Source organism: Momordica charantia (genome assembly GCF_013281855.1).
Source record: "Momordica charantia cultivar OHB3-1 chromosome 4 unlocalized genomic scaffold, Mcharantia_2.0 BLBB01000004.1, whole genome shotgun sequence".
Classification (NCBI taxonomy): Eukaryota; Viridiplantae; Streptophyta; class Magnoliopsida; order Cucurbitales; family Cucurbitaceae; genus Momordica; species Momordica charantia.
Window position 1 is genome coordinate 16,616 of NW_028275162.1, and position 20,440 is coordinate 37,055.

General features: G+C 36.5%; 1 protein-coding gene across 4 annotated transcripts in view; it reads left to right on the forward strand.

Moving 5' to 3' along the window:
• LOC111016836 (SWIB/MDM2 and Plus-3 and GYF domain-containing protein) overlaps positions 1-16,898 on the forward strand; it is a 28,797-nt gene extending 11,899 nt beyond the window's left edge. For 3 of the 4 annotated variants that reach the window (XM_022292370.2, XM_022292372.2, XM_022292373.2), the window contains 5 exons: positions 1,686-1,745; positions 5,773-5,823; positions 14,343-14,413; positions 15,486-15,784; positions 16,277-16,898. In XM_022292370.2, the coding sequence (XP_022148062.1) occupies positions 1,686-1,745; positions 5,773-5,823; positions 14,343-14,413; positions 15,486-15,784; positions 16,277-16,662 (867 nt within the window). In that variant the 3' untranslated portion in view covers positions 16,663-16,898. The remainder of the gene's footprint in view (positions 1-1,685; positions 1,746-5,772; positions 5,824-14,342; positions 14,414-15,485; positions 15,785-16,276) is intronic. The other variant, XM_022292371.2, reaches the window with a different exon arrangement.
• The last annotated feature ends 3,542 nt before the right edge of the window (positions 16,899-20,440 follow it).

Consider the following 20,440-nt stretch of genomic DNA (forward strand, 5'->3'; position numbering starts at 1 on the left):
TGGCCTTTGTTTTCGTTTTGTGCGTGGTGGGGTGTTTTTCATGGTCACTGGTACTTAGATTTAGTTTTTTTTTAATTGTTCTTAACTTTTAGGTTTTTTCTTTTAAAATTGTTGCTGGGCTTCTAAGTTTGGGTTTCAGAAACAAAATTCACCTTCACGTGTCCCTCCCGTGTCCAAAGCATATCCCTCCCATTTCCAAAATTAAAAAAGAAAAAAAAATTAGAAACACAAAATTGCGTGTCAGACACGTGTTCGACATGGACACTCTGACTAATTATATGTCCGTGCTTTAAGTTTGGAACGAACATGCCAACCAATGATCCCTATTAATAGTTACAAGGTGATTCCCACTTTTTCATAATAGGGAGGAATTGAAGAATGTTTTGGTGAATTTGGCCGTTTGGCGCTTCAACTTCCTTTTGCTCATTACAAAAAATTAAAAAATATTCCTCAAAAGAATGCTGACTTAGATCTTTAAATAGCAAGATTCGACAGACTTTGTGGATGAATCTAGACTACTGATACTAACCTCTGCATTGAGATCATCATCGTCAAAATCTAAGAAAACCTTCATGCCTCATCCTCATGAAAGACAATTTTGTTTAGCTCCCTCTTTGATTTCTTGAAGACAAGACACTAGGAACCTTAATGGTACCCCTGCCCGCGCGTGCGCCACGCATAACTTAAGTCATTGGAGATTACCCTTCAAAATTCACGCCCACCACCGCCAACCCCCGCGCGCCCACACCCACCAACGCCCCCTTGCGCGCGTGCCCCCTACGCCAACCAACGTCCCACTTGCCACCAATCTTTGTCCTTCTCTTCATCTCTATTCTTTTTTTTTTGGGTTGAATCTAGGTAAGTTCTCTTCATTTTCCTTTTTTTTTTCTTTATCATCCTCCGCCAATCTTCCATTCTCTTTTCTTCTTCCAGCTATCCATCTCTGTTATTTTTCTTCTTTTTTTTTTTCTTTTCTTTTTTTGGGTCTTTTCTTTTTGTTTTTTATTTATCTTCCCCCGCCTCTCGTCTCCCTTCCCTTTTCTTATTTTTCTTTTCTCTAACTTCTTCTTCTCCAAACCGACTAAAATTGACCAATCAAAGGTGTAAAGTCTTCTAAAACCGACGAGCTTCAACCGACGCAAACCGATGTGTCGGTGGTCGGCACCGGTTTGAGCCCAAAGCCGACTCTGACCAACCGATGATCACCCCTACCTCGTGGTACGATGTTCGTTGCTTGAAGCATATTAGAAGTGATTTTGGTTATTTCGGTTCGTCGTTGTCTCGGGATATTATTTGTTTTGTTCTTTAATGTTTTATTCTCTTGTAATTTTTGGAGTTTTGTTCTTAATTTAGCTGTTTAGTTTTTTCTTTTCACTCCGTTTTGAAGTTCATATCCTTGAACATTTTTCTTCCTTTCTAACTATCAATGAAAAGTTTGTTTCTTGTTCTAAAAAAGAAATAATAAAAAAACCAAAGTGGTTATCAAACGCAATCTAAAGGATCACTTTTCCAACTTATTTTTTTCCAGAGGCTTTTTTCTCCTCCAAGCCAAAATTTACCCTCTATGTTGAATTAAAATGTAATCTTACATATGCATCTACGTGTTACTTGTATGTGTTGCACGGGAGTTTTCTTATTTTGATTATTATTATTAGGAGTTATATTGTCATTGCCATATGTTGCAGGAGGAATGCAAAGATCTGGATTTGAGAGTAAAACACGGCTTGGTCAAGAGGTTAACTGTTGTAAGTTTTCCTTTCGTTAGGTGGTCCTCTTGTTTCTCTTAATTGACAAATTCAATTATTTATTGCTAATTTAAATATGATAATAGAAATCTTCCACTCTATTAAGGCTATGTTTGCCAGATAAGGAATGAGTTTGAGGCAAAATTAAAAATTGTGGGTACGGATGGTTCAAATCCATACTGTCAAGATCTAGAGATCCTACAGGAGAGAGAGAAGGTGATTGTAAAGGGTCCAGCTAACATGCGCTAAAGTCAATTCAATTATCAAGTTTGTCAATTCAACTATCAAGTTTCTTTTTAGATACGAATTTTTTACTGATTAATGAAAAGGAACAATAAATTTTTCAAAGGATACAATCTCCCAAGGGGACGAGAGGAAAATGAAAGAGAAGAAAAGAGAAAGCAAGAACCCAAAGAGGGAAAATACAACCCCAAAGAAGAAGTAAGATAAAAGACAAACAAGAACATGGAATAAAAGCTTTAGAAAAATCTGGATCTTCAAGCATGATAAGCCTCCCACTTGCAAGGACCAGCTTCGAATGACTTTATTGAACTTTAACCTAGGAAACTCTTTGAAATCAACTTCATGTTACAAGATTATGTAATACTGAAACTTCTGACTCGTTCAGCTTCAAAGTCCAAACTTTCTTCAAATGGTCCTTACTTTGTTAAACCATTATAACTCCAAGATAAGAAAAGCTGATCAAGCTATAAGATGAATGGAGCAGTCTCTTCTAAAAACGATTCTTCTAGGATGCAAAACACTACATCTTTTCTGCTATGCTTCTCAGAATGCCGTTTTTCAAACTTAACATAAAATTCTTCAACCTTCTTCCATCGGCCATCAAGCCAAGACTGGTTCAACTTTTTGTCATTTGTAAACTTAATAAGCCCTTTGTCAGCCATAAAAGGGTTGATAGTGCAGGCCGTTGAGAACTGATTTTGTATTGCTATGGAAATATCTTTCCAATCATCCTAGAGCATAGCTTCTATGAATCACCATGGTTATTTCCCATTGCATCTCTAGTACTTCTTCAGCTTTTCTAACCCACTGTCTATCATACAATGGAGTCTGTGTTTCACCACACCAACGGGGAATACTTCATCTCTAGAATTTCCTGACATTACAACTTCCAACCTTGATTCCATTACAGCGGAATCGTATGACTTCCTTTGAACTCCATGGGAAATCTCCTTCACTAGCCTTTCTGACTCCTTCCCCCAACCAACAGCCATATTACGAGTCATTTCCAGTTTCAAAGCCTGATTTTCTGCTAGAAGAATTGAAAAGGTTCTCAGCATTGTCCAGAAGGATTTCCAGCCCTTTCTCTCATAACCAACCGGTATGATAGCTAGGGGTGAACATTCATCACCGAAAAACCGCCCCCGACCGACCAAAACCAACTGAACTGACATTGATCGGTCGGTTTTAGCCATAGTACGGTCAACGTTGGTCGGTCGGAGAATGGGAAAAAAGATACCCAACCGGCTATTCATATATTCTAAAAAAAAAAGTCATTAAATACTTATCAATTCATGCACTGCCACACGCTACTGCCGTTAATATGCACCACTTTTCATGCAGCGCCAGATGTACTTTGGGTTGTTTTGAGAAAACCTGCTGGTTTTCTCAAACCACCCAATATATATTTTTTTGTTTAATATTGTGTCTTCCCCTCTCTTTCACTCCCATTTTCCATCACCCTTCTCTCTTCCCTTCCCTTTTTCTCCATTGCAATAACTTTCTTCTCAAGGTTGTTTTGTCCACCCCTCCTCCACCATCTCTCTCTTCTCCCCTCTCCCTTCTTCCCATCTTTTCTCTCAGAAGTACAAGGAACCAGTTTTTTCCTTTCACCGACCGTCCTTATCTCGCCGCAACCCAGGATCCCGCCCGCCGCTCAGTTCCTGCAGCAGCCCCACGGCCCCCACCCACATGCCACACTTGCCAATCGCCCACGCCGTCGCAGTAGCCCTACTCAATGTTTGGTTTGTCGGAAACCGACTGATCGAAGCATATGTTAGTCGGTCGGTGGGAAAGCAGCTTTGATGGTCGGTCGGTTTCCGTTTTTTATAACTGACAGTGTGTCGGTCAGAGTCGATTTAGGCCTGAAAACCGATCCGACCAACCGATGAACACCCCTAATGATAGCATTCATACGACCTCCTGAACAAGGCCAAACAACCAATTCCATGACTGGATTTGATTTTTTGCATTCAACATTGACCAAGTGTGTCTCGAGTCTGATAAGAAAAGTGAGCTGAAATCAGCTTCTGTGTGATCTCCCTCATGTGTTTCTCAAACCACAAAAATTGAGAAGGATGCAAAGGAACTAAAACTTTTCTCTTGAGTCTTCGTGCATAAACTTCAGGCCATATACAGAAAAAAAAAACCCATCAATGCAGCAAGTAATCACTTCCATACTTAATCAATTAATAAATCTCACAAATATAACTAAGAACTCGCTAAGATCCAAAGAAAATCTTCACCAGACTACACACCGGAGGGGGTGAAAGAGAGAGGAGAGAGAACATAGCATACTTACTTTTTTTCCCCTCTTCCCTAAGACAACTAAGTTCCATCTTCAGATAAAGATCTCCGATTTTCCACCATTTGCCCTTCATCTCTTCCTTCTTCAATAGCCTACCATCTTCAAATCTAAGCAAGGCTTTGTCTGCCGTAAATGGGTTAATTTGACACTGTTGATCATATGTTCATTTGAGAGCAGAAGAAATTTCTTTCCAATCATCATGAGCACAAAATTTTGTTACAACCATAATGTTATCCCAATCCACCTCCAAACCATCCGACTCTCTCTTCCCCCAAAATTGATTTGGATATTCTTTTCAACTGTAAATTCTTTCCCAACTTTATCTTTCAATTTGTTATGATTCTTTAGAACCATTCTTCTTGTTTCTATATCGGAATCCGCTGCCTTTATACTACATGGTTCTTTTCGATTCAATCTCCCGTTTCCTTTTAGAACTCCAGCATAGATGAATGATATTGAAACATTAAGCCCTTATGTTGAACATAAGGTCCACCGATTTGGATTGAGAGTCTCAGAGGGACTTCATTGCTGCCCCTTATCAATTATGTAGAGCCCACCAAGGGCTCCGAACCAAAGAAAAATCTTATACTTCTTGGCAACTTTGCTTCTAATGGTCCTGTAAACCTTAGGGGGAGGGGCTCTAACACTCCTTTAGTGGGTGTCGTGTTTGAAATTTCCCTCCATGCATTGGTAATTGGTGATCAAGTTGAGTTTTCCATTGGTTTTGCGTGTTGGTCCCTTCGGGGACATCCGATATCCGTTGATTTTGGGTGTAGGTGCTGATAGGATCAATAATGGTGACATTTTCCTAGGTTTGGTTATGATCAATCTCCTGATTAGATAAATTCGAGGGAGTACTAAACTGATGGTTATTATTATTGGAGAAGGATATGGGAAACCGGTTGTCAATGTTATAAAATAAATGCATTAAATGGTAGGTGACTTATTCTTGTGCTGTCGCGAGTATTTTAAAATTTTTGCCAAGATTTCGAACTTATTAGCAATAATTCTTAAAACTTAAAATTATTGTTAAGGTCTTTAACATTTGAATGATATAAGACCGTTGATATTTAATGTTAATATGAATTGGGGATATTATTAGGATATTAAGGATATATTAGTAATTGGGTTAGTAAGTTTTGTTATAAATAAGGTGAGGAGGAAAAGATGAAGGTAGCAATTAGTAGTATGGTTTAGGCTTGAGTAAGAATACTCAAGAGAAGGGAGGGTCCAAGTACCTCAAATTACTTGGTAGTTATTGTAGTTATTATATTTGGTTATATTTCAATATATTTATATTTGGGTTCTATCAGAAGTACTCTATCTCTCTCCGGGTTGCAATTATGGATACGTAGGAATTGGTAGGACTTGGAACAATATTTTCTCCAAATGTAGTGTGGAGAATGCACCTTATTTCTCTCTTATCAATTGTAGATTATTTGTCTCTTATTTATATGTACTCATTTTTCATTTTGGTAGGCAGAGTTTCAACAAAAAGTCGAAGTCCTGCATGTGGATATTACTAAGCATGTACGTATGATGATTAACTCCAAATGTTAGCATGGCTGCATTGTTCTTTAATTTTGTTCTCACTGGCTCTTTTGTTTTTTTTTTCTTTTTTTAAATAACAAAAAGAGCCCGAGGGAACTTTTAAAATTTTATTTATTCATTCGTTTCCTATAAAAAAAAATATATATATTTATTCATGAACTTTTAATACATTGAGTGATATCAGAAGGAAGACGAGTATATTTGACACGGGGAGTTGTTATAGTCAAAATAATAATTAATTGTATTGTATCAGCCATGAAAATTTTATTTTAAGTGGACCAGTCTTGCACTTGTATGAAGTAATTGAATGGTTATTTCTTTTTTTTTTATATAATAAACACTGATTCATTCCAAAAGAAGAGGAGGCCAAAAACAAAAGGCATACAACCTAGGGACAGAGGGTCGAGAAGACCCTCCCCCAAGAAACTATACAATCAAGGAATTCCAACTCTGAAGAGTCAAAAGAAAATCGTAGTTACAAAAAACCTTCTTGTGGGTTGAAGCCCACCAAGAAGCCGTATGCCTAATATTCACACAAAAATCTTCAATAGAACTCTATTTCTCTGCAAAAATTCTGTTGTTTCGTTCCTTCCAAAGCAGCCAAAGAAGAGCTTTCGCACCACAATTCCACAGGATGAAAGATTTACCTTTTAACAAAGATCCACCAAAGCCTTCTTCTATAAAATCCTCTATTTTCCTTGGTAAGCTGAGAGCCAAATCTAGATAAGATGCCAAGTAATTCCATGTTGTAGCTGCAAAAGGACAATGCAAAAAGAGATGATCCACCGTTTCAGCGCTCTTGAAACACATTCCGCACATTGAGGGAGTGAACTTTTCCAGCCGTGTTTGTGCCCCTATAGAAGAGAGTCCAGAGGAACACTTTGACTTTCTTTGGTACCCTTAAGTTCCAGATAAAAGATGCCGTGGCTGCATTTAACTTAGGAGAGGGGGAGGTGAGGGCCATAAAGGCCGATTTCACTGTAAAAACTCCTTTGCTATCAGCTGTCCAGCACATGGAATCATTATCTTGTCCTAAGACCAGCCCTTCAATTTTCCCGGTGAACATCGCCCATCTATCAAGTTCTCTGTCAAACAGGTTCCTCCGTAAGCCAAGGTCCCAAGTCAAGGCCTCTGTGTTCCAACAATTTGCTATAGAAAAATTCCTCTTAGTTGAGATAGCATAGAAATCTGGGAAAGTAACCGAAAGAGGGAGTTAATCTATCCAATTATCTTCCCAAAATCTGACAGAATCCCCCGAAGAAACTTTGTACGTAATGAATTTGCTGAAAATTGGAGTTGTTCTTTGAACATCGATCCAAGGTCGAACATCGATCCAAGGTCTGCCTATTGAAGAATTTTTTGAGGGCTTGGACCACCATCCAAAAGGCTCTTCATCATAAATGGCAGCAATGACCTTCCTCCAAAAATTGTTTTTCTCATTCGCAAAGCGCCACACCCATTTCATCAAGAGGGCAGTGTTTTTGTGTGCTAACGACCTAGCTCCCATTCCTCCCTGTTGTGAAGGTAGCGCAGTCCAAGACCATTTAACAAGATTCCCAATCGGCCTATATTTCCCTCCATTCCAAATAAAATCCCTCGTAAGCTTTTCCATAGCATCTGTCTGTCACTGACTTTGGAGCTTTAAGGATGGAGAAGAAATAAGTTGGGATACTATTCAGAACCGCCTGCATCAACGTAAGCCGACCCCCTTTGGACAGCAGCATGAACTTCCATTTCTCCAGCCTTTTGTGCATTTTTTCCACCACTGTTCCCCAAAAACTGTACTTCCGATGGTTACCTCCGAGAGGGAACCTCAAATAAGTGAAAGGGAAAGTTTATGTCTTACAACCCCAAGTGTTTGCCCATAAATTAACTTCTGCAGCACTGCAATTCACCCCTATGACAGCCGATTTTGCAATGTTCAAAGAAAGACCTGACATCTGGAGGAAAATTTGAATAATGCCCCACCATCTTTCCATATTCTTCCGAGAAAAGGGGCTAAAAATCAAGACATCATCAGCGTATTGAAGATGAGTTACTTCAATAGTGTTTGTGCCTATAGGGAAGCCTCTTAAGATCTTCCTCTCATTGCAAAAGTAAACTAGGCGACTTAGAGCATCTCCCACAATGGTGAAGAGGAAGGGAGAAAGGGGGTCACATTGTCTAAGCCCTCTCTTTGCCATAATCTTCCCTTTTGGTCTTCCGTTGATCATGATAGAGAAATTGGTAGAGGAAAGACATCCTTGAATCCAACCCCGCCATTTAAGGCCAAAACCTTTAGCTTCGAGGGCGGAATCTAAGAAGGACCAATCAACTCTATCATAAGCCTTCTCAAAATCCAGTTTTAAGAGGAAGCCCTTCTTTTTTCCTTTCCTCCAATAGCTAACAGTATCTGAAGCTACAAGAATGGCATCTAGAATCTGACGTCCTTCCACGAAAGTAGCCTGTGAATCATGAATTATGTGGGGAAGGACGCTTTTAAGCCTACTAGCAAGGACTTTGGCTATGATTTTATAAAGGGAGGTCACCAAACTAATGGGTCTCTTGTCTTTGACTGAAGTTGGATGAGTCTTTTTGGGGATAAGGCAAATATGGGTTTCATTTGTTCTTTTGTTGATAATCCCCTTTTCAAAAAAATCTTGGAACACAATCTCTATATCTCCCTTGAAAGTGTTCCAAGCCTTTTTCATGAACTCATTGCTCATTCCGTCCGGACCCGGTGATTTGAGGGTACCCAAATCCGCCACAACTTTTTTGATTTCTTCTACTGTAAGGGGGCCTCTAGCTGCTGTCTGTGATTTTCTTGTAAAGGGGACCACATCAAGTCATCTATCATATAGCAAGTATCTGTGGTTGTGGTATATAAGGTCTCAAAATAACTCAAAATTTCTGCCTCAATATCTTTCTCAGATGTGAGCAATAATCCCTGAGCAGACACTAGATCCCCAAGCACGGTTCTTCTTATGTGAGGTCCATCGATGAAAGAAGTGGGAATTTTCATCCCTTTCTTCAAGCCATCTAACTTTCCCTTTTTGCATCCACAAACGCTGCTCATTGATGACCAATTCTGTTACCTGTGTCTTCAGGTGTTGCCTTCTATCAATCTCCTCTACTGTTAGGGTCTGCATTTCCTCTTTCTTATTAATATCACTAATAATTCTGATCAAATCAGCCTTCTGAACACCGATAAGGCCATAGACTTCCTTATTCCACTTAATGAGAAGACCTTTTAGACCTCTTAGTTTCTCCATAAAACCGTAACCAGGTCATCCCCTGAGAGTGTTGTCTTTCCACCATTTATCTACCATAGGAAGAAGCTGTGGGGAATCGAGCCATACATTCTCAAAACGAAAGGGGGTAGGACCCCATTTAATAGCCTCAAAAGCCATCTGAATGGGGAAGTGGTCCGAAGTTGTGCGGAACAGCTTAGAAACTCTTTGATTGGCAAAAACATCAAGCCAATCTTTAAAGACAAGGAATCTATCTAACCTTGAAAGAGTCGGGGTGCCTCTCATATTTGACCAAGTGAACGAGCCGTTGTCCAAAGGAGGATCTAATAAGTTCATTGCTTCAATAAGAGCATTAAACTCTTTCATACTACGAGTGATTCGCCCTTGTTTCTTGCTCTGTTTTTCTGAGAGCCATCTAGCCACGTTGAAGTCAGCTCCTATACACCAAGCACCATGGCATTTGCTGACTAAGCCCTCTAATTCCCTCCAAAAATCGGCTCTGCCTGTAGATGATGAAGAGGGACCATAAACCCCAGTAAACCAGCCGTTCCTGCCATTAGTAAGACTAAAATGTAAAGTAATGCCATTAGTAAGACTAAAATGTAAAGTAGTGGAGAAAGTGCCCAGAAGAGAGTTAGAGATATTGATCTTTTGTTCATTCCATAAAATTAGAATACCCCCTGCTGTGTTTTGAGCATTTAAAGAAATCCAGCCGACATGTCTAGAGCTCCAAAGCGATCTAACAAAGCTTTTGTCTATGGAACTTTGCTTCGTCTCCTATAGGCAAACCATGTCTGGATCTGATTTCAGAATAAGATCCTTCACTAGGGCACGTTTAGAGGCCGCGCCCAAACCTCTAACATTCCATGATATCAGCTTCATCTAGGAACGGTTGGTCCCACTTCTATAGTCTGCTTTGCTATTTATGCTTCATTCTCCCAAGTTGCAAGCAGGTTTCTTACTTCTCTGCTTTCTGAAGGGTTTGTTTTCCCACCTGCCTTTCCTTTTTTTAGGATTGGTCTTATGCATAAATTATTTTCCCACAGTTCCATGACCATGTCTTTAGTAAAAGAGAAAACCTTTGGTCGAGAGTGTTCTTCCTCCTCTATTTTGTCTTCTTCCCTAGTCTCTGGTAGCTGGCAGTCTAAAGGTTCGAACTCGGCTAGTATAAGCTCTATTCCCTGTTTCTCAAAAGCCGTTTGTGTCTCTTCTTCAACACTTAAATCAAAACAACTATGAAAGCCATCTGGAAATTCTGTAGAAGGATCCCCTAGATGCAACCCTTCTACCCGTGGGAGTTCTTCGCTTGACCAAGAAGACTCTAATGAGACTTCTAATTGGATTTCCTTCTTCTTAGCATTCTCTGCAATGTCCTCTTCTATTTCCTTCTTTCTACTTTTCTGTCTTTCCTCTTCTGTTGGAAAAATAACCCTTTTTTTTGAAATTCGGAGAGCCTTTTTGTCCTTTTCTAAAAGCAGCCTTTTTTGAATGTTGAGCGAAGTCTGTGGTTGAAACATTGCTCTTTTTAAGGGCCCCTCCTTTAGTGAAAGGCTCTTTTGTCTTTTGCGTATGGGTCTCTTCAATTCCTAAGATAGGATCTGAAATTCTATGCACAGTCGTGGGACCCACTTGGCAGCTACCCTCTTTTTCTTCTCTCTTTTCGCAGGTCTCTGTCGTTGAGTGTCTCGATGCAGCAGGGTCTTTCATCAAGGGGGGATTTGCGATGACCACTGGGTAAAAGAAACCATCCTCTGTCCTCCAACGGTCCATTGGACTGAGACCTATGTTTCCCGCCGATCCTCCATGGAAACGTGCTGCAGCTTCCGGCGGGAAGCTGCCGTGAACCTTGGCTTCTTTTCCGATCAGTAATTTCACATCCTCGAAGGTCGATACGTGCGCTAAAAAGGAGGTCTCTTCATCTTGAATCTTGATTCTGGCGGGGACAAATCCACATTAGTTACCCTTGACCCTGATTGCTACATCCATACATTCAATTCTCGCCGCATTTTCATCTGCATACTCAATAAACCCTCCAAAAATATCTCCTATCTTACGGGAGAGATCCTCACTCCATAGATGCAGAGGAATGTTCCTTAGTTTCAGCCAACCACCATAGAAAGGGACCAATGTACTAAATCTTGTCTATCCTTGTTCCATCTCTCCACTTTAAGAGTTAATGCCCCGAATGTAACCCATCCTCTATTCATATAGAGGAGCCTAGCTCGCTCTTCGTTCGGGCATTTAAGAATGGCCTTATCCGGTTGGAAGGCATTAAGGATTAACTTTCTCTGGAGTTGACTTTCGAGCGTAGTGAGTATGAGCCCCCAATCGTCGTGGAAATCTCTTCTGGTTATAACTAGGACTTGGTTCCAGTCAACGAACCTAACTTCTTTAGTCAGTGGCTGCACTTCTGTTTTCTTCCTTTGTGTCGGAGATGGGCACAAGAGAGCTGAAGCATATGATTTTTCTGATGATGGCCTATGAGGGAGCTTTGCAAGGCTCGTTGATTCGAACCCATTCAGGAAATCTAGCAAAAGTTGCTTAAAGGATATCCAGCCTTTGAAATCTTCCCCTGCCGGGACAACTAAGTTTGTCTTTCCTCCTGAGTTTTGTACCTTGGTTATCTCAATGAAGCTCTCTCGTTTGTTTGTGGTTTTTAGGATTCAAACAATACCATTTGCACAATGGGTCTTCCGAAAAAACTTCTGGTTTTGAGGTGAGAGAAGAAGGTCTGAGATAGCATCTGTTAACCAAACTACAATCACTTCTTCAAAGGAAACTGTAAATCTTCTTTGTAGGTGAAGTTCTTCAATCTGGACCACTCTTCCTTTATATTTCTGATCGAAGGATTTGTTTTCTATCATAGTGGATAATCTCCGTGGAGCCATGTCGGAGATTAGTGGTGACCTGTTTAGTAGATACTTCGATTATGCTGCTGGCTTAATCTCTCTGTATGTATTTTTTTTCATTTTAAAGTAGAAGCATGACTTGTATTACAATAGAAAGAGCATATAAGAAAAGGGAGGGAAAGTAGAAACCCAACGGTCACTCTCACAATTTGGGAGATTACTGGATGCTCTCCAGTCAGCCACATGAAGAGGGGGTTGGGGATTTGTGGTTCTCTCTGGTAGTGAAAGTCCCCAGTAATTGAATGGTTATTGTTAAATTATAGTTTATTTTATTTTAAAGGTTTCCTATTTTATTTAGGTTAGGGTTTTATTGTTCTAATAGGTAAGTATTTCCTTATCCTAATAGGCAAGAATTTCTTTTTAGTTTCTTCTTTGTGACTGCTATTTATATATAGCCTTGTATCAATCATTTGGAGTAATCAAGGAAGAATTATTTTCTTTTCTTATTATTAACAGTTATTTCAAAGCTTCTATTGTCATAATAGAACCAAACATTGGAGTTCCGTTGGTGTTTTAATAGCTAAACTTCATTTTAGGAAGAGACAGTTTGCTGACTTAAGATTGGCCGAGGTTCAATTTTGCTAAGTGGATACCTTTGACCTTCTCATAACCATCCTTTCTTTTCCATTTTTTCCAATGACACAATTTTTCCCCCTTTTTGCTGCTTCTTTATTTTCTTTTATTTCATAATAGCCTCCATTTTTTTTTAATTATTATTGAATAACCCTGCTTTCATAGAGCAAATGAAATGATAAACGATGGGCAATAGAGCCCAGATAAAAACAATGCCAAAAGCCAAATAAACTAAAAGAAAAGGCTCCAATAGTTAAGAATAAGATAAAAGGATAACATGACTCTTTAGGCACCGACACTCAGTGGGAAGTTTTAAATCCAGTTGTGGACCAAACCTCCCGTAAATATCCTCTTGAGAGGTTGTTCCTCTCAAGCTAGATGTTCCATAAGATAGCTAATTAGAATGGGGATGAAACACCACATCCTCAACCATCATAAAAAAGCTAGATGCTCCACTTAGATTTTGTGCACCAAGAAGATGCTAAAAGTGTAGTAGTCTCAAAATCCGAAACTTGTTGCTACACACTTCAGCCAAATATGCTATAAGAGCAAGCCGGAGGTGTGTTGATCCATAGGATTTTACTTGGTTACCTTTACCCTTTCTCAGAAGAGGGGAAATTGGTGCTTCCGTCTTCCAAGGCAAAAGTATTCTCTCTCCTATGATGTTTCTTTCTTTTACCATCTCTCAAATTTCATCAACAAATAAACGGGGGCAAGCTGAGAGCTGAATCTCAGTTTTTTATTTACTTGGACTTGCTGATGTGTACCCTGACTTTCACTTGCTATCCTAACATTTTTTGATGAGAAACTATGTCATTAAAAGTATAAATATACACGGGAGAAAAATTTTAGCCTATGCTAAAGTAAAGAAGTTCAAGGAAAAAAAATTCAAAATAATTATCTGACCGTTCTCTCTCTCTTTCTTTCTTTTTTTTTTAAACCTAAATGTGGGGGTATCTGTGTAGTTGTTTTAGTAAGGTTAAAGTTATATATTTACTTCATGAATTTTGATGTTTGTTTGCTTAGTTATTGAACTTTAAAAAGCTCTAATTAGGTAGTTCACTTTTCGATTTTGATTCTAATAAGTTCAGACTTTTAGCACTAAATGACGATATGACATGCCAATTGGACTAATAAAGTGATGATTTAACATGATGTGGCATTAGAAAGTAGGTCAATTGGATAAAATAATGGTAGTGGATGGGCCAAAGAGTTATATGGCCTACCCTTATTTTATCTAGTTGGTCTACTTTTTTGTGTCACTCATTGCAGCATCATGCCAAATTATTATTTGTAGGGTCAAATAGTTGCCCCGTGAGATTAATCGAGGTGTACATAAGCTGCCCTGAACACTCACGAATATAAATAGAATAAAATAAATAAAATAAAAAAACATGAAGAACTTACTAGGATAAAAAATGAAAAATCATGGATGTTTACTACTGAAGGCTTCATTCTGAGATGAAGTCTTGAAATGTGAAGAGTTAAGACTACAAACAATTAATACGGATGGCCACCGGACCAAAAATGCTCTATGGAATATATGCATCTGTACAATTGTATGCAAAAGTTTGTTCCTGCCAGCCGCTACGCTCATCTGATGAAGTATTTCCTTACTGTGCTAAATTCATCGTTTTGAATATGGAAATTGTCTGATCTCATGAGCTTCGATGAAGATCATTTTGAATATGAAATTTTTGTGGTCCAAGGACAATGTCAATTATTTTTTGCACGTCTTTGTTTTAATGACGTGGTCTGTCAAATTGGTGCTATGTTTCTGTTTCAGTGGCTTTTAAGCGAAATTTCTTTGCTGCAAAACCTCATTGATCAAGCGAATGAAAAGGGGTGGCGCAGGGAATATCCTTTTGTGGTTTCTTCTTATTGTAGATTCTCACAACAAACATCCATACAGATGCACATTATACATTTTACCATAAGACAAATTCGCTTTAGCTAGCATATGCATCAATTTTATTGTATTGCAAGTGTTAGTTTTGTTAAATTTCTATAATTAGATAATTATTAATCACAATCGATACCAGGATGCATTCGAAGTCAATAGTTCACCATTGATGTTAACGCCTATTTTCTCTCTCGTTTTCTAGTAGTAGTTTTTCTTCTCTACTTTGCACCAATTGGTATCAGTGCTGGGATTCCTGTTTCTCTTCTCTCTCGATTTCTTTTTAACAGTCATTTCAAAACTGTTTGTCTGCTTCAAGTTCAACAAATATAAAGAAACAGTCATGTTAAACTGTATTGTTTCTTTCTGCTCGCAAGACCAATCAATTCCAAATTCAAGAATAAATATTATTATATGAAGTTCTATTGAAATCAAGCCTAAATATAATTTAACATTATAGTAAATGATCTATGTCTAGAATAATTTTAGATGGTCCTAATAGAGGTAATAACATATATAATTCCATCCTATTGTATCTCTCTGTAGCAGCATTTTTATATGATGAGAGCATGCCTCTTCTTACTGTGTGATATTCTCAACCTTTTTTTAATATGCTGATTAAAAAGATATCTCTGTGGCAGCTTTAGTGCGTTGCTTCTTGATGGCTATATTTTTGTTTCTATTTTGAGCCACTTGATACACTCAAGACATGGTTGACCGAGTATAAGCACCTACTTCCCTTCAGTAGTTTAAACCACGAAGTATAATGCTTTCAAATTTTGATTTAGTGGGTGGATGGAATGATATTGAGGAGTTCAGTACAAGGATTTATAATTTTATAACCTGTAGTGGGTCCTGGCATATCAACACCATCTCATGTTATGCTTATCATTAGACTGGTGTGCGGTCAAAAATATCACTTACAGTAGCTTCTGATCCCGTGACATTTTATTCGATAAAAAATCTTGAGACATTTTGAAGTAAGATTTCCCAAAACACAACAAATAAGCCTTAACTGACTTGATGTACGCTTGATCAATACCTGGAGAAAAAGCAGCTCCTTCAGACTGCAGAAGAACAGTCACGCATACTGCGTGAGATTCCACAAGTGATTGCAGATGAAACAGAATTGAAAAGCATTTATGTTAGTGCAGATCAAGGAGATAATGTGACTAATGAAGGAGATGAAACAAAATTGCAGATGAGAGGCGAGGCTTTAGATGATACAAATCAAGGAGATACTGTACCTAATTCAAGCCAAAAGATTGCTTTTTATGTTGCAGAAAATGGAACTGCAGCTTTGATGTCCAACATAAAAGAAGTTGCAGGTTTGTCGTCTTTAGTTATAATCTCGGCTCTAATTTCTGTGTGAATGTTTTGATATTGCATCTAGCTGTTCAAGCCTACCCTCTGACAAATGTATTTATGTAATCTTGATGTCTGGATACCTAGGTATCTTGACTAATTTCTGTGTGAAGGTTATAATCCAATCTTCAGAATTATAGAGGTTCAAAGTCCTACCTCCACATTTTTTCACTCTTCCAATCTTCAAAATTATTGTTTTTGGTCATTGTGCCTGTTTTGATAAATGACAAGTCAATAGTAACCACGGTTATTAGCTTTCTTACCATCCATACTATTTGTAGTTTTTCTTCCGTCCTTGTAATCTACTTAAATTACCTTTGTCAACAGGCTCCTTTCCATTACTGAAACAATATTTTACAAAATGTTGCTTATTGGAAGAAAACAAACGACTTATTGGAAGAAAACAGGCAATGTGGCGTGTGAACTGATTACTTTCTATCATTACCTTGTTGCAGAATCTCGACAGGGTGTTCTTGATGAAGAACAGCCTCCAAAACCAGTAGAATCTACGTATAATTGCAATAATGAGACAGAAATTATGAATGAGGTGGAGAAAGGCTGTCAAGCGAGCGAGCGGATTAAAGAATCTGGAGTGATTAATTTGAGCGATGATGATGAACAACCAAGGTTTGAAGAGCATGATTGGGGTATCAAACTAAGAAGCTTAATTTGGTATTATTTAGATCCCCAGGGGGACGTACAAGGGCCCTTTTCTCTTGCGTCATTAAAGAATTGGAAGGATGCTGACTATTTTCCTTCAGATTTCAAAGTCTGGAAGACGGGTCAGAATCAAGATGAAGCTGTTTTATTGAGCGACATTCTTTCCCCCTTCTTTTCGTAATAATTGGTGCTCCTGAAATTCTTGATTTCTGTTTCAAATAGTGGCATTACATGGATGGGTAAACTTCCCAACTTTCTTGTTTCCTCATCTTTAATGAGGTTGTATAAATTTGTTATGGTTAGTGGAACATATGCGTTAATTGTTGCAATTCTGGGGTGAGGACATCCAAGACCCCTTTCATCACTCTTAACATTTTATTTAAATCAGCACCTGCAAGTTGCAGAATCTTTCCAAAATCTCGTACTTGTAAAACACCTGTAAATCCTGAAGATGAACTGAGAATGACTATTTATCTGGACCCCCCTTGCGACTACAAATTTCTTCAGTATCAGGAATTCTTTTCTTTGATTTGAAGGGGTGGGAGAGTGGGAGCTGTGAATTATGTCCACTCTTTGTAAAACACTTGGCCCCAGAGTTAACGTCACCTTTCTCTAAATATGATGATAGATTGGATGTCAGAACCTTTTTTTTTTTCAATAGTTAGTTGAGGGTTTGAACTTCTCGCCTCTAGGATGTAACTAATGTTTTGACAAATTGAATTATGTACATGTCAAGATTAAATTCTTCTATGAGCTTTAGGAAATACAAACAAGAGGCTATTCGTTTTTTGAGAATGTAGATGTCTTCTTCAAATGCCTGTAATTTTTTATGTTCGGAATTTTATATGTGGACATCTAGATGTCCATGTCTATTTCGTAGGAAAAAATATAAGGATATTCGAAAATTTTTAGATAGCCGTTTTGCAATATTTATTCATGAGAATGTTCTAAATTTATATAATGTTTCAAAAATGCTCTTACGAATATTCATATAATTTTATATATAAATATAATAGATTTTTTAGAATTAATTTAATATTTTGGTTTTTTATATTAATTGCGTCGTCTATATGTTATTTGGTAGAATTCATATTAATACAAGAGTTTAAAAGTAATTAATATTGAATATAAATTTTATTTTCAACTTTAATAATTTTCAAGAAATACAATTATATAATTAATGTTATCAGAGTTGAAATTCATTTATTATATTATCAAATTATATTATTTTAAGAAGATAAATATCAAATGTAAGCTAATCGTTAAAAAAATGTTGTTAAAATTAGTAGATATTTTTCATAATAAATCCTTCGAAATATTAAAAGTAAAAGGAGATATTATATAATCTAATTAAAGTTTATTTTATCTGTATTTTAAGATATAAATAAACTTAATTGCATAAAATTGTTGAGTACATTAATTTATTTAAATTATAAAATTACAAATTAAAGTAAAGAAAAGATATGAAAAAAATAATGAAGGGACAAAAATGTCAATATAGGATGATCTGGAATCATGGAAACCCATGTTTCAAAATGACATCCAAAACAACTTGGATGTCGAGTATGAGCATCTACATTTCCACAAAAAACAAACGTAGTAATCCAGATGCCCGTCTAATAGGAACTTGGATTCTCATGAAATAAACGACCCCTGAACAAGTTTTATGCTTCTTCTCTACCCATGGGGGGACAAATTTGGAAGATGGGTCAATTTTTACTCCATGAAATAGTTACAAATAATTGTAAGTATTAGTTTGGGACCACGACTAATGTTTTTAAGTGAAACAGTTTTTCAAATAAAATTTTCTCCGAGTAGTAATTATGTTATTTGAATAGTATTTAAAAGTTGATTATGTTATTGAAAGATAAATTTTGCAAAGTAATTCTATCTAATATAAAGTATTTTTTCAGTGTTTATAAGTAATATCGTCCATCTTCTGAGAATCCTTGTAGTGAAGAAGTGATTAATTGTAGAGATCTCCCAAAAAAACAAATAAATAAACAAAAGCAATTACAAAAGCAATATTTTAAATGTGTGTAGGCATCTCATGGTTGGAAATAAGACTTTATATTAGATAATACTCTCCTCTAATGACATATTGACTGAGATGGTGTAAGCACATCATCCTCGAATGTGTATTATTCTTCCGTATATTTAGGGAGTATTTGGAAGAAGGGAATGAAATGAGGTAGGTTTCGCATACAGAGAACTAAAAGTCGAGCTATATGTTGCCAGGCTCGACATCAACTCAGAAAGAAAGTCGTTTTTTCCCTTTGTTGGTATTTTTTTTCCTAGCAAGCGCAAGGAAACCCATCCACCCACCCGTTAGGCCGGACTATGTTGCCTTCATGGGAAGATACTTTAGACCCACTCTAAATACCTTTTACAAGCCTACAAAAGAGAGGTTTGTAATACAAGCTCTTCTAGCATTTGTATATCGTCCAATGTGGAGTGGAATAAAACTAAATCATGTCCAAAAAGTCTGGTCAATCATAACAAATTGTTTTAATTTATGTATTATACCCACTTGTATAATAATAGAATTTTATATTCCATCTTATATATATGGATATTCAATATTTTGTTCAATTATCTAATTAAGTACTATATTTTATTATAAATTATCAATAAAACATAATTAAACAACATTGAACTAAGTACTCATTCAAATCATTTCCATCAATCTTTATTATCTTGTTCCAACATTTCAATCGACATCGACATTTCCATAAGTTACTCGTATTTGTACATATGATGATTAAAAGTGATCAATTATAGTCCAATTAAACTACAATTAAAATTTCATTTACTAATTCAAACAATTTTCATAATTTTTTAAAAATATCTATCGACATCGACGTATCCGTAAAATTGAGACCTCGATTTTTCCATCGACATCGACATTTCAAACTTTGTTGGCATCATAAGCAGACCAAATTAAACTATTTTCTCAATGACTTCTTAAAAAATATTATTTTCTTCGTTTATCCAAGCTAAGGGTGTTCAAAAATCTAATTACCTAGAGAAAAAGTAAAAGACTGACCAACTTAACTCAACTCATACTCTTTAGGTTAGGTTGGATTTAAAAAAATTATATAAGTTTGGTTGGTTTCAAAATCTACCTAAAATATCTTTTGGTTGAACTAAACAAACCGAACTTATTATCAATGGTAAAAATTTATAATATGAACAATTGAGTTGGTTGTAAAAAGTGTATATCAACCCAAGCCATGACACTCCTATTCCAATAAATGGTTCAAAATGTATATTTAAATTTTTTTATAGAATTTGTCACTAACGAATCATATTACACGTGATATTCTACACATGTCCATTTTTTAAAAATATTTACAAATCTAGATTTTGTATTATTTTTTTTTCAAATTGTCAATAATAAATGTCATTCTATTCCATTTATTATTATATTTTAAAATGTATTTTTTTTCTCGCCGAGAATGATTGGTCATTTAATGCAAATTTTTTCATTAATATTTAAATAACAATATTTTAATAAATAATTAGACAAATGTAGTATTTATATTTTTGCTTATTTTTTGGACGATTCTTGTTTGAATTTTCCAACATAAAAGGTTAGGGTTTAAGGTTTAAGATTTTATTTATTTATTAAAAAAAATTTATCTCTAGTCACTGAAGATTTAGACTTTATAATTTTATTTATTTATTAAAAATAAAGAAATATAGGTAGCTTGATAATCTTTCGTGGGTACATCACGACGGGCTTTTATTTTAACAAATATATAAATATTAGAATGTTTAGATATTTATATAATTAGGTGTCTAGATTTAATTTTCAAATTTACCATATACAAAATAACAATACGTGTATAGTATATTCATTTTTAACTTAATCATATTACCGGTCAGAAATAATTTACTAGTACCTTTTAACTTAAAATTCTGGATTCTAAAAAAAAAAAAAAAAAAAAAAACTTAAA